Source organism: Neomonachus schauinslandi, chromosome 5, assembly GCF_002201575.2.
Source record: "Neomonachus schauinslandi chromosome 5, ASM220157v2, whole genome shotgun sequence".
In the NCBI taxonomy this organism is placed as follows: Eukaryota; Metazoa; Chordata; class Mammalia; order Carnivora; family Phocidae; genus Neomonachus; species Neomonachus schauinslandi.
In genome coordinates, this window is record NC_058407.1 from 97,885,223 (window position 1) to 97,913,021 (window position 27,799).

Below are 27,799 nucleotides of genomic sequence, written 5' to 3' on the forward strand. Positions count from 1 at the left end.
GCATTCTCCTCTGCCACCCCATGGTTGAGGGGGAGAGTTTAACAGCCAAGCACTGTTCCCTTCCTCCTCCGTGACTTTCACACCAGGGCTGCACTTCTGTGAACAGGCTTCATATCTGGGAGAATCAGGTTTGTTTCACAGAGCTGTTGAGAGCCATGTGAAGCAGGACCTAAAGCCCGAAGACAAAGGAGAACTCAGAAACGCAGCCCCAAGAGATGGCAGTGGGGCAGTGGGGCGTCTGATCTTCCGTTGCCTTTTAGCTGTATCCACACACTGTGCTGACAGTTGCGTCTGATACCACACCATCAGGCAGCATGTCAGAAACAGACTGAAACACACAGAAGTCACCCCTCTGTGATGCACAGAGGGGGCCCAGCAAAAAGAAGTTGACAATCAAATCATTACTTTTCCAGGGGCGCCTGGGTGGCTTAGTCGTTAAGCGTCTGCCTTCAGCTCAGGTCATGATCCCAGGGTCCTGGGATCGAGCCCCGCGTCAGGCTCCCTGCTCCACGGGAAGCCTGCTTCTCCCTCTCCCACTCCCCCTGCTTGTGTTCCCTGTCTCGCCGTGCGTCTCTCTGTCAAATAAATAAATAAAATCTTAAAAAAAAAATCATTACTTTTCCAAGTAATCCACCCCAGTCAAGGTGGTGTTTGCTCTGATTTCAAAGCCAGAAACAGCAAGTGAAGGACTCCTTTTTAAAATTTCAAACAACAACAACAAAAACTAACAAACATAAAAAACAACTAACACTTGCCTCAACCATACAACATTTTATTTCCTGGGATAAAAATAAAGAGAATGAATTATCAGAAGTCTTTCTTCAACATCATTAAAATGCTTTTCAAGAAAGTTACAAGAATTGTTTAAGGCGCACAGAAAAGGTCGGTCTTGCCTTTCTTCCAGAACATTCTTTGCCCTAGACGCAAAACACCGATACCACATCTCAGAAAAGAGAGAGGCTTATAGACACAGGAACCAGAACAGCCATAACCAGGGTTTCTGGCTCTAATATAAATATCACAGAATAAAACATCACAATAACTCTCTCTTCCATAAATACAGCATTCCTGGAAAATGTATCCAAAATATCTCCATCTGAACTACAGTACAAAAATCCACTTGCTGGCCATAAAAATAATATTTTCCCCTACATACAAATAAAATCATATGTAAAGCAAATTTGGAACACATAGAGGGGGTTACAAAATCTCTTGGGATCTGGGCTATTTAAAGTCATTTTTGTTTGGGTTATCCCTCTGCTGGGTATAGGGAACTGGCTACAAATACATCCATTTCACAGTGCTCACCATTTCAACAGCTCCTGCGTCATGGAATGTGGTACTTTTTAAAAATAGGCAACCCTTGGTGTCATGGAAAGAAGAGGAAAAATGGGGGATCAAGGGAGGGAGGGAGGGAGAGAAGAAGTGAAAGAAGAGGGACAGACTTCAAGGTGGGCTTGAAATACTCTGTGGTATAAAGTAGATACCCAGGCTCAGGAGGCCTCTGCTATCCCCACCCACTACCACCAGTCTGCCCAGGCTCCCCCTTACAAATCCGTTTCCCGGCTCGTGTCCAGGCAGAGGGTATAGAGGGACCTCCGCAAGTCCACATTGCTTTTGGCCTTGAGGTTACACTTCTCCAGGGGGCAGCTGCCCCTTCGGGCTCCATCTGCATTCTCCAGGGACACCCCAGCCTTGCAGAGGGACCCCTTGCTCCAGCTGGTCTTCCGGGGGCCTCCGCTGTCCAGCCCTGTCCCATAGCTCTGGCTGTCCTGCTCTTCCTTAAGAGCTGCCTGCTCCTCATGGTCCGTCTCCCGGTGGTAGAAGTAGTTGAAGTTGGAGACAATGACGGGCACAGGCAGGGCGATGGTGAGGACCCCAGCGATGGCACACAGCGAGCCCACGATCTTGCCCCCCACCGTGACAGGCCTCATGTCCCCATAACCTACCGTGGTCATAGTGACAACTGCCCACCAGAAGGCATCTGGGATGCTGGAAAAGTGGGTCTCCTGGTTGTCAGCCTCTGCGAAGTAGACGGCACTGGAGAAGAGGATGACCCCAATGAAGAGGAAAAAGATGAGCAGGCCCAGCTCCCGCATGGAGGCCTGCAAGGTCTTGCCCAGGATCTGGAGCCCCTTGGAGTGGCGGGAGAGCTTGAAGATGCGGAACACCCGGACCAGGCGGATCACTCTGAGGATGGCCAGGGACATGGCCTGCTGCCCGTTCTGGCCGGGGCCCCCTCCACCCCCTGGCTGTTGTTCTGCCAGCTCAGTGCCCAGGGTGATGAAATAGGGAAAGATGGCCACCACATCAATGATGTTCATGATGTTCCGAGAGAACTCTGCTTTGCTGGGGCAGGCGAAGAAGCGTACAAGCAGCTCGAAAGTGAACCAGATGACACACGTGGTCTCTACAATGAAGAAGGGGTCAGCCAGGGTCCTAGGCGGGAGAGGTGCCACCGTAGGGCCAGAGGGAGGCGCCAGAGCCCCGCTGCCATTGGCGCCCCGGGAGGGCCCAGAAGGCTGGTGGGGCACTGGGGGATGGCGGAGCAGCTCCCGTTCATCCCTGAACTCAGGCAAGGTCTCCAAGCAGAAGGTGATGATGGAGATGAGAATGACCAAGACCGAGACGATGGCGATGCCCCTCGCGGACCCCGAGCTTTCTGGATATTCAAAGATAAGCCACACCTGGCGTTGGAACTCGTTTCGGGGCAGGGGCTTCTCCTCTTCTTTAATGAAGCCCTCGTCCTCTCGGAAGCGCTCCATGGCCTCGTCCCCCAGCTGGTAGAAGCGGATCTCATCTGCGAACACGTCCAGGGAGACGTTGACCGGCCTCCGCAGGCGACCCCCGGACTGGTAGTAGTAGAGGATGCCATCGAAGCTGGGCCGGTTGCGGTCAAAGAAGTACTCGTTCCTCAGGGGGTCGAAGTAGCGCAGGCGCTTGGCCGGGTCCCCCAGGAGGGTATTAGGGAACTGCGCCAGTGTGCCCAGCTGCGTCTCGAAGCGCAGCCCGGAGATGTTGATAAGGACGCGCTGGTGGTGAAGGGACCCCGCGCCCAGAACCTGGTCCTCCGCCATGCCCAGGGCGGGGTCTCCTTCTCCCTCCCCGTCCTCGGGAGGCAGCCGTCGAGGCTGCGGCGGCTCCTGGGGCAGCGATGGCAAAGGCCGCCCTCCCGGATCCACTCCCCTCTGCGTGCCGCGCGCCCTTGGCGCCGGCTCTTTGGGTCCATCGCTGAGCCCAGCCGTCGGGGGACACTGGAGCTCTCCCCCTATGGTCTGGCCACAGCCTGTTCGGGCCTCACCTCCTCCTCTGACGGTCATGGCACCGCCGTTCTCCAGGGGCACCAGGGCGATCTCCATGGCCAGGGGGCAGGGGGCATGCTGCGCCCCTGTCGACCGGCGTCCGCGCCCCCCACTCACGCCCAGCTGGGCGCCTCGCGTTCGGCTCTTCTCCCGCCGTCGGCCGGACCCTTATGGGGCAGGCTGGGGCTGCTGGCGCGATCCCTTGGCTCGGTCCTGACGTCAAGAAGCTGCTGCCCTGCTCTCTGCCTCGCTCTCGGTCCTGGCAGCCCGTTACCAAGCAGCCAAAAGCCTCCTTCCAGCAGATGCAACCTTCAGCCGCCCCTCTCTGGCTGCGGGGCGGCGCTCGGCCTCCACCCTGCGCGGCTCCCCCTCCTCTTCCCTCCCCGCGCCCGGTCCCCTCCCCTTCTCCATCTCCCGCCTCCCCTCCCGGGTATCGCGGCAGCGGGTGCCTCCCCGGAGGGCACAGCTGGGGCCCGGGGCGAGGGGAGGAAGGGGGGCTGAGAAGGGAGCTGCCCTGGCGGAGGGAGGGAGGGAGGGAGTAGGGAGCGGAGAGGCTGGAGGAACAGGTTGTACCGAGAGCGCCGAAACTCCCAGGGCAACCCGATGAGAATAGCTGTGGATTTCAGTTCACCTGGGAACCCGCTGAACGCCAGGTGGACTCCAGGGGAAATGAATTGCCTTGGGTTGGACGAATGAGACATGAGATAACAGTCCTTTTACAATCCTCCTTTGGAGGAGTAACTAACTCTTGTCTCTTCTTTGGGAAGAATTACAGACAGGAAGGGGCTGGGCAGAGCTATGGGCCTTGGGGATCTATAGATCTAGAGACACAAAGAGCTGGAGATACCTCCAGACCCATGGTGGAGAAACCTCTCTCTTCCCATCTTCCTATACACCCACCAAAAGGCTGCCATTGCCTGGGGACAGCCTATTCCCAGTCTGGAAAGTCTGGAAAGTCCTGGCCTTTGGGACAAATTCGTTGTCTGGTTTCCTAGCCCTGAGGACGTATACCTTCCGGCTCTCACAAATCTCTTTTGTTAAAACCTGTAAGGGAGAAGGGGAAGAGGAAGAAAGAGATCCCAGCAAGAGCTGTTCCTTTCTGGTGAAGTTTGGAGCTGGCAACTGCAGCTTTGTGTAGGGGGTTTGTGCAGGGAGCAGGGGTAGGGGCCAGGGAGGCTGCGCAATCCCAGGGCTGGAGGATTCCCAGGAGTAGAATAAGAAGCAATACTTACTTTGCTCCTGTGATGTCCCAGGAGCATTCTTAGCACTTTGCAAATACTGACTGGTGTATTCCTACAGCAACGTGTTTTCTCTTCTTGGTACTATTACTATCTCCATTTCATAGGTGAGCAAAATGAGATACAGAGTGACTAAATTGCCCAGGGGCATACAGGTGGAAAGTGGTGAGGCTGGGATTCAAACCCAAGCCCAAGCGAGCAGACTTTGAGCCCTTGCTCCCTCCACTCCACTCCTCTATAGAAATGTGTAACCCCCTTTCCAGGTACAAGTGCGCCTTACCCCTCAGCATCTGGGCTGAGAGCTTCAGTTTTCTCCTGCAGGAGGCAGGGGGATGGCTGAGTAACAGCTAAGTCTTTCAGGGTCAGGAAATGGGCCCCAGCCCCTGTGGGGTTTTAGGGGGCATCTGTGGCCAATGGAAATATCTTTCAAGATGTATCTGCCAGTTCCAGACACACCCTCCAGGTATTTGTTGGTTTTAAGTTACCATAAAGTCACTGTTTTTGAATGTTTAAAGTTCATTCGAAGTTTTTGAATGTGTGTCTATTTTTGTTCCTGTATATTGTTTACTGTTTATATATGTGGATGTCACAACCTCTTGTCTGTGAATATATCTGCACATGAGGGAAGTTTTGGAAACTTGCTACAGGGTGCACAGGCATTTGTTGGAATAGCAAGGTGTGCACACACAAGCTTATGTCAGGGTTGGAGAAATAGATGTGCATGGGGTCTTTTTGTGTGTTGCATGAAGGTGGATGTGAATTGGGTGCTGTAACTGTTTTCATTGTGTGACTCTCTGCTTGAGGTTGGCTGTCCTTGCAGATGTGCATGGGTAAGGAAGGGGCAGGAAAGGGAAAATCAATATGTGGGGGCATCACTGTAAACACAGGGCCTTGTACTGTCCTCCTCAGGCCTCTGCCAACTCTGTTCCATCTGCCCTGGGTTTTTATTCTTCTCTGGCTCTGAGGTTGTCAGGATCAGGTCTGCCCCTGGAAGACTAGCTTCTAGAGAGTGAGCTCAGAGACCCACAGGAACTGAGTCTTGTTTACTGACTCATGCATCTTGTAAATACAAGGATACCATCTTGGTTCACAGGAGCTCTGCTTGAGCTCCCTATGGGAGAGATTCTCTGGACCTTGTCTTCCAGGGGCCCTTAGAGAGTCTGTTCCCTGAAGAATAAGAGCACAACATAATCAGTGCTGGAAAAGCACACAGACCAGGCCTCCTTGATGTGGTATTTTCTTAAATCTGCTTTCCATACATTTCCCAGCTTTGATAGGTTTCTTACAAAATTAGCTTCAGATGTCACATGTGGCAGCCAGGGTGGTATACTGGCAGGATGTCCTTTAAAGAAAGAAGTTGCTTTTTTGCAGCTTCCAGGAGTGCAATTAGCTGCGAGTTTCCAGCCGTTGGCAGCTTCAGGCCGTGCCTGGGCAGCCCTCTGCCAATGACTGAGCACGACAGGGGTACGGGCATCTGGCCATTTCTGGTCAGTGCAGAACTCTTCTGCTGTGCCATCTTTGCTCTGAATCTCCCCCCATTGGGTTGGCCACGGCTTTGTAAGAAATACGTTGCAGTCTGAGACTCTGTTCACCCCTCTTCCTCCTCCCTTTCCTTTCGCAGGTGTCATTGGGTCAATGCCAGGGGCTGAAGGTTTTCCCTGCTGGCTTCCGTAGGTTCTTTTCTCTTTCTTCCATTTCTTCCCAGTAAACTTTTTGTACTCCAACACTAACTGACACATCATATAACTGAAACTTACCCTCTGCTCCAGCCGACTAATCCTAGGAGATACGCCCCTCTATAACAGAGCTTCATGTGCACCATCCCCTGAGGATCTGGTTCAAACACAGACTCCGACGCAGGATGAGCTTAGAACACATTTCAAGCAAGCCCCACAGCTATGCTGATGCTCCTGTCCAGAGATCACACTTATGATGGTGTGCCACCTCCTCTCAGACAAACCCCAGACAGGGTCTCTAAAGGAATTATTTGGAGCACCTAGATTATGTCCCCCAGAATGAGCTATACAGAGGAGACAAATGGGAAGTCTTCTCTTAATTCATAGGACTGGTCCTAGCAGACCACAGGAGGACTGGTAAGGTGTGCAGAACCAAGAAAAAATGAATATTAGTAGGAGAAGTAAGGCATTGATGGGAAGGAGGGCTGGGCTCAAAGAGGAAGGAGAGAGAGAAGAGGAGGAAGAGGAGAAAAATTCTAAATGCCACCTTTATTAATCCATTAGAAAATAATTCATTGAGTGTCTACTATGTGCAAGGCATTGTTCCAGGTTCTGGGAGTATACTGATGACCAAGGCAGACTTATTTTCTAACCTCTGTGGAGTTCTATCTTGGAGAAGGCAAAAGCCACTAAACGTCTAATTTTACACTGGTTGTTTAATTACAATTTTAAGAAGTACCATCTAGAATATAAGGTGTTGTGAGAATAGCTGAGAGCCTGACCCCATCTAGGACCCAGGGGAGTTTTCCTGAGGTGGTGACGAGGAAGACAACCAATTCCAGGTGGATGGAAGAGTGTGTTCCAAGGCCCTAGGGCTGGTTTGAGGAACTGAAAGTTAGGGTAGTTGATGGGGGGCTCAGAAAGAGATCTGTGAGATCGGGCTAGAGAGGTAGAGGAAGTCCAGATTATGAAGAGCTTGCTAGGTCATGTTTCATGAGCTCCCCAGGAAGAGCCCATAATACTTCCTTTCTTCCACACTCAGATACTTTGCTTGTATCTTTATTAAAGCAAATGTGCCAATATACTTCTAGTTCACCCTCCACAACTTGTTTTAGCCTCTTCTCCCCTCAATTTCCACCAGAATATATCTTAACTTTATCTCTAATGTGTATTTATGTCTGTGAACCTTTCTTCTATCTCTCTCTCTCTCTCTCTCTATCTATCTATCTATCTATCTATCTTATGTAGGTAGGTTGGCAGGTAGTTGGATAGATAGATAATAAAGAGAAATAGAGAGATCTTGAAATCAAAGATCATACTTTACTCATCCCCAATCTTCCTTACACCACCAAACATTCATCTCATGAATTTCAACAGGTATATGTTAAATGCAATTAAACCAAGAGAAAGGAGTTCGGCTACGGAACAGGAAGGGAGGGGAAACAGGGAAAGGAACTGAACGTGAGTTCTGAGATTAACTAAATACACAAAGTGATTGTGGACATGGAACCCAATCAAAAAAATGTAAGGCTCATTTGGGTGGCCAGATAGGGGAAGGCCCTTTGTTCAGATTATATGCATTATTTATTACTATACAACCCACCTCAACTTTGTGTATAAAAACAACTTTGTGGCTAAAAACAGTTTAATATATTGGACTGTGCAATTTAGTTCCCAAGCTGAGAGAGCCTTTGAGACCTAAAGTTACTATAATTCTGTTTATTATATAACACTAAACCATAGAGCATAAAGATCCACTGAATTTTCATCTGGATCAAGGGAAAAGCTTCCACCATTGGGCAAATTTTAAAGGAACAGGAAGAGGCAAAAATAAAATTCTGTTCTTTTTTTTTTTAAAGATTTTATTTATTTATTTGACAGAGAGAGACACAGCAAGAGAGGGAACACAAGCAGAGGGAGTGGGAGAGGGAGAAGCAGGCTTCCCGCCGAGCAGGGAGCCCGACGCTGGGCTCGATCCCAGGACCCTGGGATCATGACCTGAGCTGAAGGCAGACGCTTAATGAATAAGCCACCCAAGCGCCCCTAAAATTCTGTTCTAATTATGCCACCAGTCTTTCCTGTCAAACATCAGTTTTGCTTCTCCACCTTGGATGGGGTTACAGACCTGGGAACCTCGTCAAAAATGTGATGAGAGGGTCCTAGCAAGAGGCCAGACTGACAAATCAGTAAAAGTAGTAACCAGTCAGTCCAGGGCTCAGGGCTCAGCTACTTCTGCTCCTCCCTTTGGAGGGTGAGAGGTTCTGTTTCTGTCAAAGGGACCCCATCCCTAAGCATCCCCAGGCACTGTGCCTGGTTGGGAGATTCTAGATTTCTTAAGGAGGAGAGGTGCACTCTGAGTCATTTCCCCAGTCCCCCTCCTATCACTCTGGTGAGCCAGTTATGTTGAATTACTGTCATCACACCTGAATCTCCTCTTCGTTATAAAGGGAAATTGAACAAAACCACCACTGTGTCTCCTCCATGAGGGAAGCCGTCACCCCCAGATTAGGAAAGCTTGTCTTCCCCTGACGTCCCCACAGCAACTTGGTCAGCATCTTTCTAAGGAAACACGGAGGTTCTGGGAGTCAGGAGAGAAGGTCTCAGAGCTCCGTAGGCTGGACCAGGGAGAACCAAATAGGAGGCAGTGTAGTTAACATAAACCAAAATACATTGTTAAAAAAAAAAAAAAAAAAGACTAAGGGGAAAACTTGATTAATGCGTCCTTGATAAGCTAGGTCTCACTGCTAAATGTTACAAAGTATGTAATTCTATGGCTTATTACTATTAAGTAACATATCACAAGAGCATATTATCAAGCAATAATGGGTAATAGAGTATTAATCAGCGAAAGGGTAAAACTGTCTCTCACCCAATCCTCTCTCCCAGATGCATTCTGCTTCTAGATCTGTAGTGGAAAACATCTTAATGAGGGGAGCAGCTGTTCTTCCTTCCCTCCCCTTCCCTTCTCACTTGCCTCTCAGTCCAACACCTTGGGAAGGAAGCCTTGGAAATCACCAAAGCAAATGAGTGTGTGCTTGTGGGGTGTAGGGGAGAGAGATGGCAGCAGAAGACAGTGAGTGGCAGAGAGGGAACGATTATGCCTAAACTGACCCAGATCCTGAGAGAGACCTCAGGCCTAGTGCTAGGATTTCCTGTGTGCAGGGATTAAGATGAGAGGCCCTTCACAAATCAAGGCTCACATCTGGAGCTAGGCTTTTTCTCTCCCTCCCTCCCTCCTTCCCCACATTTAATCCAGGAATAAATTCATTAATGGACCCACTGCATTTTCAGAGGCCAAACATAGAAATGAAAGTGACCTAGATGCACAGGGGCTGGGAGTAATGGTTTCCCTCCCTCCCCCCTCCCTCTTCCACTGAGGAGCTGGTGGGTTATAGGTGCATCCTTGACTATTTTTCTCATCTCTCTTTTTTGCCCTCAATACACCTCACTATGGTATTCACTCATAACTTTCTGACTTTGAAATTGTGAGCCAGTAGCTTCAGGTATTGTTAGGGTCAGAGATATTTGAATTGTTTTTTACTTCTTCAGTACTACCTGCAACTTTGATTTCCTCGCTCTCTGCCTAGGCATCCAGATCAAGGAAGGCATTAGTTGAGAATTTTATATCCAGTGGCTTTTCCAGCTGAATTTTTGCCCACATTGCATAAAGATATATTATGAATTTAGGTTATGTATCAAGATATATGAAAAAAAGTACTTTATTTTAAAAGTGCTAAGCAAAGGTAAGACAGTTTTATTACTATGGAAGGAGCATCCTTTCTGAGTCTGGAAAAACATGTGGTCACTGTATAATTCATGCAGGCCAGACAGCACCCATTTTTCTCAATGTCCCTATCAAAATAAATCCTCTTTATTCTGATTTGACAAAAAGATGGTTTAGTCATGAAACAGGATTAGGACCTGGAGGTAGGCTTCCCAGAGGCTTGCTACTCAAACACCAGTTCATGGACCAGCGGTGTCAAGGTCATCTGGGAGCTTATGAGAAATGTTATCTGCCAAGCCTCTTCTCAAACCTACTAAATCAGAATATCTGGAGATGTAGCCCAGGAATCTGCATTTCAACAAGCTCTCTAGGTGATTCTGATACTACCAAAGTTTGAGAACTGGTGTCCTAGAGGGGCCTGGTCCTTGTATTAGATGGGGGGAGGGAAGGAGTCTGGTCCTTTTATTAGATGCTGTGTTGCATAAGGAATTCAGGGGCTGTGAAGTTCTCCTGGATGAGATCTGGATTGAGGTAGATCCCAGTCGAGTGTCAGCAACACCTCTTACTCATTATGACACTCAACCTCTCTAGGCCTCGGTTACTTTGTCTGTCAAATAAAGACACTAAAACTGCCTACCTCTGTACTTGCTTTAAGCATTAAAAAGTCTGGAAAATCATAAGCACTCAATTAATATTAGTTAATATTGTTAATGCTAGCTAGTCTATGTAATCTGACAGGTGCCAAATGTAGGCACAGGCCCTAAATCATCTGCATTAGTTGCTTGGAGTGATTAGTGGTATTATTATATTAGTGGCCTTTCTCTGGTTAACCCAGTCACGGAGCTATGGGCTCCCAGTTTGTTGGGAAGTCAAACTGTCTCAGATGCCCTAAGTGGTGGGTGTGGGGATAAGGCAGTCATCGTCTGGCCCCTGACCTTCCTGTTAATATTAGTTTCCTATTGCTGCTCTAACAAACTACCCCAACGATATGACTTAAAACAATATAAATTTATTATCTTATAATTCAGGAGGTTAGAAGTACAAAATGCATCTTTTTGGGCTAAAATCAGGGTGCCATTTGGGTTGGTTGCTTCTGGAGGCTCCAGGGAGAATTCATTAGAAGCCACCTGCATCCCTTGGCTTATAGCCCCTTCTTTCATCCTCAAAGCCAGCATAATAGCATCCCTCTAATTCTGCTTCCTTTGTCACATCGCCTTCTCTTTTCTTCCATCTTTTAAGGACCTTGTGATTATACTGGTTTCCTATTTTGTGATCTTTAATTTAATCATATTTGCAAAATCCCCTCTGCCATATAAGGTAATGTGTTCACAGGTTCCGGGGGTGAGGACCTGGACATCTTTGCAGGACCATCATACAGCCTGCTACCCTGTTCCTGCCCCTCCCAGCGAGACTCCAAGGATGGAGTTTTGAGTGCTAAGTGCTAAGTGGAATCTAAGCTGTTAGCTAATCAAATCCTCTCACTGTACTGATGGACAATCACCTGGAGGTTTGCCCCAGAGAAGAAGCAGAGGCTGAGCAACCCAAGATCCCAGTTTCTAACCCAGGTCTGCGGAGTCCAGGTTCAGTGGTTTCTCCAGCAGACAGTCTCTCTGCAGCAGGGAAAAAACCCATGAGTGGCCAGTCATGTCAAATCATAATTCTTCAGACCCAGACTTGCTGGAAGATGAAGGGTGACTCTTCAGAGTCATCTAAATGTCTGAGTCATCCCATGAGTATCTCAGTCTCCCTATCTGTGGAAGAAGAGTTTATCATGTTTTCTGCTCTAAGAGTTGTGTCTCTACTCCTGAAAGTCCTCATGCACGGATGAAATTTTTTGAACTTAAAGCCTGATCTCTCCTTGATCACTGCCACTGCTCATGAAGTGAGAAGCAGCGTGATTTCTCACACACAGCCATCACTTCTTTCCCGGGTAAAGACAGTAATCTGGGGAAGGGCAATTATCTCGGCAGAATTACCAACCTTGCAGCGTGACATTTTCAGCTGTCTGAAATTACACAGTATTCATTTGCCGCTATTTTAATGTCTGTTGCCTTCTATTTCCCCCTCCCCAGCCAGACACCAAACCCCCACCTCCCAACCTCTTCCTTTCTTTTTATTAATCTTGGGAAATAATTTCCTTATTTTTAGCAGGCTCATACCACCAGTAGAAATATGATGATGAGGATCATAATAAGGGCTTTCACACTTTCAGCTGGGACTCAGCCACCACCCATTGGATTTTTCAACTAAGCTTCAGAGCCTTTGTCTCTGCCAACAAAGAAATGCCTGGCAAACACCCCCACGGCTGACTCTGTGAACTGCTTGGTTACTCTCCACTCCTCAGTGTCAGTGTTGTACACTGGGTGGTGTGAAAGCCAATTACCACACTGTAAGTGTGGTTTTCCTGGAGCTCAGGAACAAGAGGCAGTAGCTAGCAGTGAATGAGTGAGTATGTGAGTGTGTGTGTGTGTGTGTGTGTGTGTGTGTGTGTTGGTTGAGGAGGAAGAAGGAGGTGACTGCTAACACTGTCTCTAGGCAATGTAATAGGTGTGACATTGGAAGGTAGGCAACCAAGACTTTAGGCCTCACTCTGTACCTCTATTACCACGTGGCTTGGGCAAGTAATTTAGCTTCTAATATTTTTTTTTAACATTTTTGATTTGTAAAATGGGAAATAAACATTGACTCCATAGGTTATAAATGGGTTCACATAAAATAGCAAACTGCATTTAAGCTGGTGTCTTTTATGTGATCATAATAGTTAACATTTCTTGAGTTCTTATTAGGTGCCTAATCTTGAACTACATATATGATCCTTTTACATACATATGGCATTTTACCCTCAGTCACAACCCTATGAGATAGATGCTAGTATTAATCTTAGTTCACAGATATGGAATCTGAGAGTTAATGCGGTTAAGCAAATTATCAAAGGTTTACTGAGAAGTAAATGTAGAGCCCTGGTAATGCTGGTTATTGTTATACCATTATTAGAGCATCTCCTCTGAACTAGGGCATAGCGGAGGGAGTTTTTCACTGGGTGTCTCTTCCTAACTTTCTATACACTATGCCCACTCTGCCTTTGGCCATGTCAAGTCCCTGTTAAGTGCTGCTGGGGAAAAGCCAGTGACAAAGGTGTGAATGACCGATAGCTCTGAAGAGTTTCCAGGTCAACGCTTGTTAGCACATAAGAAACTCTAAAAAAGGTGGGATGTCCGGCATCTTGTCAAAACCAAGTGACTCTAAGAGGCAGAGATTTTCTACCTGGTGTTGTGTGACTTCCCAGGTTAGGACAGCCAGATTGCTTACTCAGAGGAGACAGCGCCCCCTGTTGGCTGCCCCCCTCCCACCTGCACCAGTCTGGCCTGCACAGCTTGGCTGAGATCAGAGGGACTGAGGGTGAGAAGGAAGCTCTGGAGAGGAAGTCTAAGACCACCAAGTCTAGATATTGGGTTTTCAATCTCAAAAGAAGGAGCCTTCTTAGAGGTCATTAGCAGTGAGCAAACACTGGAAATAAAGAAGGGCCTGTTTTTTGAAACAGAACTAATAATTGCTGGGAGCTACAGCTAGACCATGCCAACTGTCACCTTATGATGGATATTTTTAAAGACTTGAGCTTATCTAGAACCTTTCTTTTGGAGAACTCCAAGTCCTTGACTCCATCATTCTCTCAGCACTCACAGGAAATAGTTAAGGGAAAGATTAGGATGAGAAATCCAAATCTCTGAAGGAAGGGGTGTTGCACTGCATAATAATAGATGTGAAAGCTGGCTCTATAAAGCTTACTGGCTGTGTGACCTTGAGCCATCCACTTAATTTCTCTGTGCTTTAGGTTCTTTACCTGTAAAATAAGAGTAATAATAATAATGGTGCTTAATCTCATGGGGTTGCTATAAAGATTAAATGAGTTAATATTTGTAAACTGCTCAGACCAGTGTCTGGCACACAGCAGGCATTATATAAGTGTTTATTAATAAATGAAATTTTAAAGATGCCCAACATTCCCAGTGAGGTGCAGTCAATGCCAGGAAGAGAGCCCAGCACATTCCTCTTTAGAAAGACTATAATTAGAGCCAACCAAAAGATGCAGGAATTTCCTGTGAATTAGGGAACTGTGGTGGCCAGCAGTGGGGCAGTGTGTAAAAGTCACAGGCTTTGGAATAAGACAAATCTGGATTTAAATCCCACTCCATCACTTACTCTCTGAAACCTTGAACAAGTTGCTGGGGCTCTCTGAGCCGTACTTTTCTCTGTAAAATGGGGAAAACAATGTCCAGCTTGCCAAGTTGTCACCTGGATCGATGATATATAGAAAGTAAGTGGAATCCAGCATGCCCTCAATCGGGGGCATCTCTATTGTCATTGTGGCCCTCATCATCTTCACCTTCATCATCATCAATCTGCTATGTAGGAAGAATCAAGAAAACAAGGTAGTCTTTAAGTCAGTGATTCTCAGCATGGAGGGTCTAAGGGAGTATGTCAACATTGAAGGTGTGCGAGGTCAATATGAAGGCTGAAAAGTATATTCAATAAAATGTCATTTGGTATTTGGAAAGTGAAAAATAACACTATTGCTTTCATAATGCAGATCAAACAGAGTGAGATTCAACACATCTCTCTGGAGGAAATTGACAAATTCCCCAGAAAAATTGCTACACTGGAGAGAGAGTGTTGGGGCCTGGGATGGGGAGATTTTGTTTCTCTAGCTGGTGCTTATAAAGACCAGACACTCATATATATGATGGCTATGAACTTTTGAAAGCCTCACAATGAACTAATATATGCAAAATGTTAATTTTTAAAACTTTGCTAATCATCAGATTTGCTTTTTAATATTGAGGCTCCATTCTGACTAATGCAGAAATTTAATCTAGTTATTTCCAGGTAAACCAGTCAAATTCAGCGATGTTGACACACTCTCCTAGAAGTCCTAACATGTCATTTTAGATTGACAACTAAGTCATATTCAGGGTGTTTCTTCCATCTGCCTTCCTTCTTCCAGGGTTGATGTTAGGCTGATGGCTGGCAGGGGAGGGGGGGTGTGGGGGGCAGAGAGGGTGATGTTTACACAAATGTAGCAGCATCATTGTTGAGAAGTGGACACCCTCTTCTGGACCTAGATATGTCTAGAGCTCACACTCTTGCTCTAGAATAGTCATATTGCTTCTAGTTCTTGGGCATGTCTCCTCTACCCTGGCAATCCATTGAGACACAGCTGCATCCTCATCCAATCCCTGGGAGGTTTACTCACGTCACCTCTGATGTGTTTCCCTCCTTTTAGCTCAGAAACTCTTTGTAGCCTCACCAGGGCTCTCACTCCTGCCTTCTTAGTTTTTTCTTTCCAGTTGTGGGAATGGGGCATGAGAATGTTGAGTTGCCCTCCTTGTAGGATTACCAGATTTAGCAAATAAAAATATAGGACACTCAGTTATATTTGAATTTCAGATAAATAACAAATACTTTTTTAGAATAAGTATGCCCCAAATATTGCATAGGATATATTTACGCTAAAAATTATTCATTATTTTTCTGAAATTCAAGTGTAACCGGACATCCTGCATTTTATTTGGCAACCCTAACTCTTGGGCTAGTGCAAAGTCATGAGAAACTCAAGAAACTGTCTCCAGCCCTCCCCAGCGTAGGCAGACCACACCACCATCTGACCTCAAGGCTGCTGCACGTTGCAAGCACAGGAGACTTCTTTATGTGCAAATTAAGGAAACCCAACCAAAGGTGAACAAGCAAAACTTATTATAGCAGGGAGTCAACCATCATTACTTGCATTCTGGCAGAGACTCAAAGGCAGACAGAGGTAGGAAACCTTGATATTGGAAAGGAAAGGCTTCAGGTGTGCCCTGATTGGAAGCTGCTGGTATAGGGAAGCTCTTGGTGTGCTAACTAGAAGCATGGCACCCTATATAATTGGTCAGGAGTGCATATTTAGCTTTGTTGGTTTGTCCTAAGTTGGGAACAGGGACAAAAATTAGAGAAACTGTCGGTTTTTAAGTCCTAGTGTTTGGGGTGGTTGTTATAGAGCTTATTGTTGGCTTCCTGGACCAGTTGCTAAAGATAGTGGTCTTACTTCCTACCAGCCTGACTTGTAAATAGCAGGCTGATTTCCTGGGCTAGGAACTATCAGTAATGGGTTGGTTTCCTGGGTTGGTTCTGCTCTACTTTTATATAAGGTCTCACCATTGTCCATTTGTATATCTAGTGTCACATCTGCAAGACTTGTCACATCCCTGGACTTCAGCAAGGTCTCTCCTTGCTCATATCTCCAAACTAAATGAGGTGGTGCACAACACAGGATCTCTACACTCTCATCTAACTGCACTGAATAATATCCAACTATTCTCTCCCCCTTTGGTTTTATTGGATGGGACGAAGGGAGAGGAGGAAAAGGAAGGAATAAAAAAAAAGGGAGGGGAAGCCCTGCTCAATCACATATATATTTTCCAATCTTCCCCTACATGTGAATTGTGACTGGCTGTCTTCCTAACTTGCCCTGGATCAGTGAAAGTGGCTAAAGGTTTAGCTTTTTAAGTATTCACAGGATCCTTTCAGTGCAAATCCTATCTGGAGTGTGTCAGATCCCTAACATGGAGCTCAGCACCTAGAACACAGTAAGCCCTCCATATTTGTATGTTGCATGACCAAGTGGTCAGTAGTATGGTCAACTGTGCCACCCATGTCAGTAATGAAGATCTGATGAGCAGACCAAATAAGTACTTTCATAATTCTCAGAAAAAAGAATAGCCTAGGTGTTCTGAATTTGTCACATTAGGACAGTAAAAATTTTATGATGAGAAAAAAAGAATAGGCATTGCAGAAAACAGGAAAATACAAAGAAATTCAAAACATCTGCAGTCTCACCATCTAGAGATGATTGTTGTTAACATTTTTATGTTCATATTTTATATGTAATTCTTTGTGAAATTGGGATGCTCTTACATTTTTATTTAATATTATATTGCTAAGTTATTAAGTATTTTTAAAAGAAGATGTTTTTGTGGTCACATATTATTTTTCCAGCTCTACCAGAGTATATTTTTTAGAGCTGGAACACCCCCTATCTGAATCTATACATGAAAAAGACACTAAAAGATGATGTGAACTGCCCACATCCCTCAGGCAGTGAGAAGGCAAAGGCAGACTCTGAACTCAGCCATTGCTTCTGAGAATCCAGGGCGGCCTCCCCAGTGAATACTGTCCAGCGTGGGTCCCCACCTTTATGATGCTCTGTGTGGACTGTTGGGAATGGATCTTCCCTTACTTTATTCATGAGCCCTTGTCCTCCCTCTCCCTATGAGTATACAGATACTTCAAGTCAAGATCCTCTACTTCTTTGGTGGTTTATTCCCTCTTCTTCCCACCAGTATCTGCAGGACCAGCTTGCTGACTACCTAAAGCTTCCAAATCCATAAGATCTTAGATCCTGATTGGGAAGGTTTGAATTCCAAAAACCCTAATTAAAGTCCACCTTTGTAGCAGATGTTTTACCCTAAGACCACCCAGGGACAAAAGACAAAGTACTATCTTCTTTTAGAAGGGTTCCTCCATTTACACAGAGAACCCCAAGAAAGAGCGAAAGGGAGGGTGATGGAAGAGGAACATGGCTTTTCTCCTAATTTCTGGCTCCAGACACCTGTCCAGGCCCAGCAGCGCCCAGGATGCATGCTCAGCTGAGTACACAATGGAGTGTGTGTGGCAGCTGGTAGGGAGGGGAGTGGTCACTGAATTCTCAGCTAGAACATGATCAGGAAGCTGCTCCATCTTGGGTGAGTTTTATTCCTTCCGTTAGATGTACTTTGATTTATGAAGTGATAGCCAGGAACCCAGACCACCAATTTTCGTACCCTCATGTCAGATGCACCACAGCCCCCTCACTTCTGTCTCTGGGACCATCCCACTGGCCCCTCTGGGCCTCCCTATCTTGGCACATGGCCACTCTCTGGGCTACCGCTCAGCCCTGCTATATATTTTAAAATGTAACCAGCACCCTTTGCTTATCATTATCTTTAAAAATTCATGGAAGTGAACTACAATATTAATTACGAATCTGGCTATGTTTTTACAAATACAAATAACTTTGTGTTTTATAATATTCACACAATCTTTCTACACTGATAAACAATGCCTGCACAGTAATCCCGAACCAGGTAGAGTCATTATAGCATACTATAGGTTAAAGAAAGGAAGGGCACCTTCAGCTCACCAAGGATTTTTCTCTAAACCTTCTCTACCACACTGCCTCACACCAGGCTCTCCCCAGCCAAAATATTACTTCATTCAGACGTGACCTGGGACATATCATTTCCTCTTGTGCAGCTTAATCAGGCAGAAGCAGCTACAAAGATCTGGATGCACATTAGCTCTGAATTCTGGAATAATGATTTTTTTTCCCTTTATCCTGGCTGTTAAGCAAATGAACAGACTTTACTCTTATGTGTTCAAGAAGAAAAAAAAAAAAAGTTTGCCTTAAAATAGGCACCCACCTCCAAAGGCACTCAACCTGGGTATGGAAAAGTGTGTGGGATGTGTTCACATCCTGCATAACTTAGAGGAAATTTTCCTTGAATATACTGTCCACAGGATGCAGCCCTGCCTGGCCTTGAGTTAATTAACTAGAGTACCTGATGGATAAACAGTACCCAAATAGCATTGCATAAACTTCAACAGTTCTTGAATGTTCTTTACTGGTGAGGCATCACAAAATAAAGATGTACTTAGTGTAGAAAAAGAGCTAAGGAGAGAGATTATAAAGGAAAAATAAGCATCCTGGAAGCACAGAGACAGCTTTCAGCCCAACTGCTCCCCAGAGACTCTCCACTCATAGTTTTAAATGGATCAGCAAATGTTTGCTTCTGCCATACTGTGTGATCTCAGCCATGAGATCACCCTTTTGTTGATTCTCAGTTTCCCTCTCTGGGAAGTAGATGGCTGTATTTATTTTTCTTATTTCTCTTTTTCTCCCATCCTCGTTGGAGGCCCTCACTGAAACATGTATTCAGAGATTTGTTGGATAACTTCCATGTCTCCCGTTGCAGATAGAAGTATTGATCCCAGTTGGCTTTTATTACCATGTGGCACTTACAGAGACTTATAGAAGAGACAGGCAAACAACACAGAGAGAAACTCAAAGGGATCATGCATGTATATTTGAAAACAAATATTTAGACATATACACATAGCCCTCTCCATCAGTCCATTCACATACACAGAATCATCCAACTATATAACTACAAGTGCAGGTAGTAGTGAACAGACTAGAAGAGATGCAGGGGCAAATGTTCATGCAGCCATGCTAGAAACCAAACAGACCCACACTCACTCTTGGATATTCCTATCATTTCTCATTGCAAGGTGAGCTATCAAGCCAGCCTCAACTTCTGGCATGTTGCCAGCCCTGATCTTCACCAGAGGCCATGACTGCTAGTGGTGGAACACAAGGATCCAAATGCACATTTATTGTGCATTTATTGTGTGGGGAACACTGAGAATAAGACAGTCCCCCCTGTGAGGGCTCACATCCCGTAAAGGAAGGAGAAGTATAAAGAGTTACAAATCCATGTGAGAAGCGCTGTAAGGGAAGTGAGTATAGGAAACTTGGTCCATTTCTGTCCTCCCTAACTCTGAAAAAAAAAGAAAAAAAGGCATTCTCCTCCATCCTTCACAGAATGAAATGCAGGCCCAGAGGTATCTGCTCAGCACAGGTGGGTTGTGGCCCATGCTGTCTTCTGCCAACTCTCTGTGGGGGCGGCTCTGCTAGTTTCAGTCCATGGGTCCCTCCCCTTAAGTCAGCTTCTCCTGCTTGCTCCTCAGCTATGTCTGGTGGTAGCAGTTGAGGAAAAGGCCGATGACACTGAAGGTGTACAGATGGACCACCGTGTCAAGCTCATGAGAGAAGGAACACTCAGTGAAAGATTGTAGGAGCAGTGGGCAGCAGGGGTCACAAACTGACGCTGGGTGAAAGAAGGCATGAGAGAAAATAAACAGCAGAGCACTGAGAAGCAGTGTTGAGGAACTGGAAAGATAATTGCCCTTGACCCCTCCTGTCTTCACCTCCCTGTCTGCCAGCAGGGGGCAGGCCTCCTGCCACTGGGGAAGAGAAAAACCAGGAAGCCTGGTGAAGCACTGCCCCCAATTTCTCCTGACTCAAAGAGTATTCCTGACCCCTCTCCTGGCTCTGTTGTCCCACTTGCCCCAATCCAGTCATGTCTTGTGGACATTGGTGACAAACTCAATCCATCCTAGGCCCAGGAGGGCCATCTTAGGCTGCCACCATCATCTGGCAATGGTGCTCCCCAAACCAGAAGGTACCCGGTCACCTGGAGGGTGAGTCAGTGATCCCAGGCTCCCAGGATATTAGTGCTTTGAGGTCATATAGCCCAGCCCCTTCACTTCATGGATAAGACTGAGGCCCAAAATATGGAAGTCACTTGCTCTCCAGGTCCCATATCATGTCAGTGACTTAAGGTCGGTTCTAGGATTGACAAGATGGTTACTGAGAACCTTCCAAATTGAGAAACTAAGGAAGACCCAATGATGAGATGGACTTTTGTTCATGGTCAGATACCTCATCATGGGTGCAGCCGAGAATTGAACCCAGGGCTCAGCCAAGGCCCCTGGAGCTGCTGAATGATGGTTAAATGCCACTTCCACCACAGAGAGAGCTGCACACAGGGCCCCAGACTGGCTGGTCCATGGTACAGATATGTGAAGACATGGACCAAAGCTTCAGCATCTTGATGAAGAAGGCTACAGAGTAGGATGGGGAGATAAAGGGTAATAGTGGAGCTGCGCCTTGTGGTTTGGGGTTTTCTTTCATGTTCTCATCTTCTAAGCTTCAGAGAGCAACTCTGCACACCCTACAGAAAAAATCCTTGGGAAGGTCCTTTCATGAGGAGGTCTAGCACGAGCCATCTGAGGTCATGATGGTGGGTTGTGGTTGATGGAGAGCCAAATGAGAGTGCTTATAACTCCTTCTGTACTGTCTGGGCAGATGGCCCCAAGAATCTCCCACAGTCCCCTCCCCCTACCAGAGAGGTGGCTGGGAAGCTCTGATGAACAACGGAGATAAAATGGGAGAAGAAGCCTGGTCTCATGGCCAGAAAGAAGGGGAACCTTAGAACCAAACCATTGTTACAGGGATGCACGCCTCCCAAACTGGGGACTCAGCCCAGCAGAGAAGGGCCTGCCTCACAAGGTATCACTTACCTTGACCGTGTGTCACATATCTGACTCCAGCCCATGGGGTGAAGAATATGGTAGACATGCAGGAAGGTGATCTGCTCTGGCTTCTTTCATAATATGAAGAAGACCTGGAGAGGAAGAAAAGATGATGTCAATTCTAGGGACCCTATTTCTCTACTCTTCTCCTGGGGCCTCAACTGCCAAGGACATGGTGGTTCTGCCTGTTTTACTGAAGGGGACACTAAAGCTCAGGGGAAATAACACTACTCAAACACCTGCATAGCATCCACTGTGTGCGGGATACTTTGCATGTTTATAATATGATATAAACACTATTAATAGTATATGCTTTACACTTATCTCCATTTTACAGATGGGAAAACTGAGGCACAGAGAGGATGAGCAACTCGCCTGAGGTTATTTGGACACAGTCTGGCTTCAGAGACTTCAGAGAGCTCCTTCCAATATCCCATCCCACTCCCCAGAGTACTGGGAAGAGAACTCAGGTATTGAAACACCCAGCCTAGGACCCAGGCAACCATAAGACAAATTCCCAAATGTTCTCTGCTCAGACTTCATTTGGCAAGTTTTTGATAAGAAAGAGCCCCCTCCCTTTCATCGCTCCCCCAAAATTATGAACCTTACCCCAATCCCACTCTGAATCACGCAAGCTTTCTGGATTCACAAGCAAGGTTTCTTCTCCTCTTTAACACTTAAGAATGGCTCTTACTGCCTGATGATCCTTGTCACATAATATCAGGGTTTTAAATTTTTCTTTCCATTTTCATTTAGCTTAGAACCTGGCTGCTCATGGGGGTAAATGTATACGTTTATGCATGTGCATGAATGCAGGGGGGGGGCGCGTGGGAGTCTGAGGTAATGTAAGATGTTCGGTCGATGAGTGTCCTTCCGCTAGGTAGTGGGACCAAGGTTTTGCTCTGAGATCAGCCTCAGACATGGCCACCTGGGCAAACCCTGAGAACATTCAACAAAAAGGGTGCTGGAGGGAAGGGTTCGAACAGGTCGCCTCAAAAACCGCCCCAGACCCAGCTAACAGAGATAACTCCATACAAGTGGGTAAGAGCCAAAGCCACCGCCGCACTTACAGTACCCGGCAATTCAATGGCCCTTGAGAAGAACCACCAGCACACGTTCTCCATCTGCTGGACAGCAAGGGAAGTTCAGTCAGACCGCTGTCCTGGTGATGCCGCTGGCCAGACAAGTCTGGCTTCAGCCCCAACCCCCACCGTTCCTAGGCGCCCCCTACTCCCACAGCGCCAACCTGTCTGCGCAAAGATGTCTGTTAGCACAAGAAAAGGGGGAGGAGCTACTGGGATTGTTAACAGAAGGACTCTCCAAAGGTGCTCCTGCCTGTAGCCATGCAATCTTAATGAGCACACAGATTTTCTGGTCATCTTGTTTGTTGAAACGCAGATTCTTAATCAGTGCCCCTGGGGTGGGACATGAGATTCTGCATTTTCAACAAGTTCCCAGGGGATGCTGATGCTGCTGGTCTGGGGACCACACTTTGAGCAGCATGACTTCAGCCCATCATTCAACATCCCTCAATCCAGCATCCAAATCAGTACCCAGTGACTTGTAGAGCCTCAGCTAGATTTTATTTTCTACCAGGAAGCTTTTTGTTCTGTTTCCAGTTGAACAGAGAACAGCTAAAAATAATGAAATATCTACCCCTTAGCTACCACTCAGTGTGCGCCAGGCCCAGAGCTGAACATTTTCATACATTATCTACTTCAATCATCTTCCAATTGTATCCTTTTATAAAGTAGGTATTATTACCTCCACTTATAGATTAAAAAAACTGAGGCCCATAGAAGGTAAGTAAGTTGCCCATGGTCACACAGCAAGTAACTGGCAGAGCTGAGATTCAAACTGAGGTCTTCCGGGCCTCTATGGAACCAATCAGGTCACGACCTCCCATCAGAAGTCTCAGGTGACACCACCCCAATCAAGCTCCAGTTTTTACAAAGTGCATCCTGTCAACCCTCTCTCCAGGCCTAACACTGCCATGCCCTGCCATCCCCTTATCCTAAGCCCACTCGGACGGTCATCTCCTGGCTGGCAGAAGTAGTCGTAGTTAGCCAGAAGCAAGGTATCCATGAGCCAGGAGGAAGAAGAGAGAAGGAAAGACCATGTTCCACCATGAGACCAAACTGGCTGAGGGCCTGTGAGGCTAAGATCTCCTCCAGTCATGTTCTGGACACCACCGTCCCACCCCAACCCTCACTGAGACTTGGTGAGTAATTGCTAATCACCTCAACTTCATGGAGTGGCTAGAACAGAGGCTGGGACTTGCATACATCTTTCTGGTCTCTCAATTTTTTTTAATGTGCACAACTATGGACCACAGAGCCACACTGGGCACCTACTATGTGTGAGACCCTAAGTTAGGTGCTGGAGTATTAGAGGGCCACGAAGATGTACACACATTAGCCCTGCCCCCATGGAGCTCAAAGGCTTGCTGAGATGTCAGAAACAATCCTTACTTGTAAGGTTGGGGCCAGATAAAGAGTAGGAACCAGGAGGTGTTCCTGACGTTGGTAGCGGACTGGAGAATGAGGAGGCCCTGGGCAAACAGAGGGGGAGGGGGGGGCAGCTTCATGCTAAGGAAGGAGTGCAGGTGCCTGGACCTCTCTTAACTCCAAGGGATCAGTGGGAATGCAGTGGAGGCTTCCAGGAGGGGAGGAGGGGCCAGGAACAGACTTGGTTAAACAAGGGGTCTTGAAGACTGTTTTAAGGAACTTGAACCTTATCACTTAGTATTCATATGACAGTGACATGTTGAATAGTACTAAGCACTTCCCCATGCTAGACACTGTTCTGGGCCCCAAGCCACCTCCCTAAAACAAAACAGACAAAAATCCTTACCTTGCGGGACTTCCCATTCTGGTCATACAGGTCAAGGGAGCTACAGAGGGCTTCTGAGCAAGAGGTGGCCATGGGTATGGCAGATTCTCAAAGGATTATGGTGCCAGCAGGGTGATTTGTTGCCACAATTAAATGACAAGCTCTCTGGGGCATGTCTCATGTCTCACGAGTTATCTGCATCTTCTACATTGTGCCAGACCCTATGCTGGGCCTGACGTTTCAAAAAGAAGTGAGACTCGGCCCTGCTTTGAAGCACTTGCCGCTTGGAGGGGAGGCCAACAGATCTGCAAATCGTGAGATGGCAGAGTGTTGGTAAATGCTAAACAGGCTCTCAGGGTGGGAGAGGGCAGGTGGATTTGTAGTGTTGGCCAGCTCCGAGGGTGTAAGCGCTCCCACCGCGGCTGATCTTCAGCTACCAGGAAGTCAGTCACCGAGCATGGAGTTGGGGAGAGACGCTCCCAGGCAGTGCTGGCCAGCTGAAGGAGGCAGCCCTAGTCCCCTGCGGAGGGTAGAGGTGGAAACCCAAGGAGGGAAACAAATGACCTGGCCTTAGCAAGCCAAGGAAGTCTTCGGGAGAAGCCCGAGTCTGCAGGATGTGCAGGAATTTGTCAGGGCACCTGGGACAAGCGTTTCTGGCAGGAAGCATTTATGTGCCAAGGCCTGGGGCCCACGGGGCCAGGTTGTAGGCCTGGGGAAGAGTGAGGCATTGGAGGAGGCAGGGGTGTGGGCTGCCGGGGCAGTGGAAGGAGGTGGGGTGGGACAGGAAAGCAAGGCTGAGCCCAGAGGGCTGTGGGAGGCTTCTACACCCATCGACAGAGTTGCCTTACCCCTGCTGCTGGGAAGTCTCAGAGGGCCACGAGGTCCTTCTAGTGGGTGGGTGTCTGGGGTGATCATTGTATCAGCAGTGCAGAGGCTGGATGGGAGGTGAGCAGTGATGAGGAAGGGAGACGGATGGTAGAGGAGGGAAGGTGGGAGATGTGGCTCTCAGGACCTGCTTCTTCAGGCTGGACTGCTGGCCTCTTCCCTTAGGCAGAGGGGATGGAGGTGAGGTGGCAAGCTCTGTAGCCTGCTAGTTACTTGACCCCTCTGTACCTCAGGATGGTGCTGGTATGAGCAGGTGAGCAGGTCCTCGGAAAGCACTTAGAGCAGTGCCTCACCGTAATAAGCACCTTAAAATGCCAGTGATGATGACCACTTCCTCCTCCCACCTCCTCCAAGAGCTTTTCCTGACACCACAGCTGGGTCTCTGCTCCTCCCCCCTGTCCCTGGCACACATTTCTGTTGCCCTGCCTGCCCTGAATTGTAACCACCCATTTCCACATCTGACTCCCCACCTAGAGCAGGGAGCTCCTGGGGGGTGGTCATGCCTTCTTCAGCAGCGACTCTCCAGGTCCTCACAAAGCCTGGCAGTCAGCATACGTCCAGCATACATACTGACCAACAATCTGCCGAGAGCAAGGCGTCTGGAAGGAACCCCAGTGTTTGGGGCTCAGAACACTGGGCAGAGGGTCACAGAGCCTAGGTAGAAACAGGAGGTGTCGGGGGAGTTTTAGGTGTGAGAGGGGGATAATGAATTCTATCTTGCTTGCACTGGTCTCTACTTCTCCATTTAAAGAAAAGGAAAATGGCAGGTGGGATTTTTGTCTCTACAAGGAAGGCAGGGTCACCAGAGATGGAACAGAACCCCAGCTCCTACCTGTGTCCCCTCCAAGGCTTTTCAGCTTTCTGCAGAGGCAGATCATGGTCTCTTGCACACTCCATAAAGGAGGAGACCCTAGAAATCTACAGGGCCCCACTGGCCTTACCTCACAGAACAGGTCCCTGAGAGAGCCACCGGACCTGGGTTGTAGACAGCAAGAGGTCCTGCCAACCTCAGAGGCTCCCATCTGGACATGAAGTGAGGACTTGCCACCACCACCAGAAGATAGAAGACCAAAAGAAGGAGGACAGGGAGTGGCAAGTGTACCGGGACCAGGAATCCGTCCTTGGGTCTAGAAAAGCAAAGGGACAGGGAGACAGCAGAGCTGGCCACCATGCCCACCTGCCCCGAGCCCTCCCCTCAGCCAGGTCCCAAGGTCTTGCCCATCCCCTTCTTTTGTTCCTCAAGATGTCTGAAATCAGAATGGAGTGAATAAACAAACAAAGGTTCCCATTAAATGACACCATCATGTACCTCTGTTTTCAAAGGTCCAGGTGTATTTATTCCAGAGCTTCTCCAGGGTACCAGCCTTTGTGAGCACCTGTAAGTAAGAATAGTGTTTGTTTCTTGTCCAAACCAACCCCCCTGCTCACTCTCTCCCTCCCTCACCACACAGCCAGCTGAGAGTCTACAAGTTTCCTCAGCCCTCCCTCCCATCCCCCACTGGCTGCGGGCCTACCCACTGTTCCTGCCTCTGGGCATTGGAGACCACCCACCATGCACCTTTGAAAAGACTCCACTGGCCATCACTTTGCTCTAATCCTCACACCCTTTGCTGCTCCACTTGGGATCTCCAGTCTCTGCCGTGCACCCCCCAGATTGCAGGGCCCAAGGGTAAGGGATGCGACTCTTGTGCAGTGAGCAAGGGGGAGGGGCACAAAAAGCTCTGTTGCTCCCTCTTCTCTGGCTCTATGGCGCCTGCTCTTTCTGAGCATCCCTGGTTTCCCCTGCCCCTCACTGAGCCCAGCCACTCCCAGTCCCTCCAGGGCTTGACTTACTCCTGTAGCTTCTGCGCTCCTCTTGTCAGTGACTGATGTTGCTCTGGCTGGCGGTGGGTCCAAGTGACAGGTCCTCAGGTCTTCAGGGTGTAGGGTGTGACCGACAGGTGGCCTTACCCTCAGAAGCTCTCTCTCTACTCCTGTGCTCTGATCTGTGCATGATCCCCAGCCCCAGCCCTGACACACACACTCACACTCACACACTTGCTGGGAATCTGGAACAGAGGCTGACATCCATGTCCTGCATGGGCACCCTGCCCCAGTCACAGGCTCAGGGAGGAAGAGAACAAGAAGCAGCCCAGATGGAAAGAAGACACTCAGAGGGCAAAGGACAGAGGCTGTGGTTTGGAGAGGATGGACAGTGCCTACATGGAAGCAAACTGTCAGCCCACTGGTTCCCTTTGCATCCCCATGACCCGTGCCCTGCACTCTTCATTCTTAGCACGAGCAATCCTCTTGAAGAAGAAGGTGTGCATGGGATATCATGCTTCCTTCAGGGTCAACCATGCCTTCTCCGCTCATATTTGTTTTCTTCCTCCCTCTGTCCCATGTGGGTACATGGACAAGGACTAAGTGTACACCTTTCTTAGCCTTTCTTCTCCGCTCACCAGTAGGCTGAAGGAGCACTGGGAAATTGGGATTCCCACCCCACCTCTATCAGCCTGTGCCTAAAAGAAGCAATTGGGTACATCCTTTCCTCTCTTGATCAGATACGGGGAAAGAACCAAGTTTAGAAGCCAGATCCCTGAATGAGGGGCCAGCAGCCCATGCCCCAAGCCCCACTGCACTGTGATCCCAGGGCCACTCCTAGAACCAGGCTTTTTAGAACATAGAGCCTCAGTTTCTCCTCCGGCAAGAGAGTACACTGTGGTCTTGCAAAGGTTTGTGAAAAATCATGTCTATGTAAGCCCTGGATTATCCATGCTCAGGGCCCAGAGGATTAAGGGACTTAAAGACCCAGAGAAAGTAACGCATAATCTCCACCAGGAGGATTTGGTTTAGAGACTCGGCTGGCCACACACACTCAGCCATATGCCTGTACGTTCACACAAGCTGCTACAGACCCTCGTGCTGCCCTTG

At 47.8% G+C, this 27,799-nt stretch overlaps 1 protein-coding gene across 1 annotated transcript; it reads right to left on the bottom strand.

Annotated features, from left to right (window-relative positions):
- Window positions 1–751: 751 nt before the first annotated feature.
- Window positions 752–3,606, bottom strand: KCNA5 (potassium voltage-gated channel subfamily A member 5). The gene has a single exon (XM_021690641.1). The coding sequence runs from the start codon at window positions 3,357–3,359 to the stop codon at window positions 1,548–1,550; it is 1,812 nt and encodes a 603-aa protein (XP_021546316.1). The 5' UTR covers window positions 3,360–3,606; the 3' UTR covers window positions 752–1,547.
- Window positions 3,607–27,799: the final 24,193 nt, after the last annotated feature.

Bases quoted from the DNA above. Each gene is read 5' to 3' on its own strand.
- KCNA5 (XM_021690641.1), bottom strand. From the start codon at position 3,359: ATGGAGATCGCCCTGGTGCCCCTGGAGAACGGCGGTGCCATGACCGTC.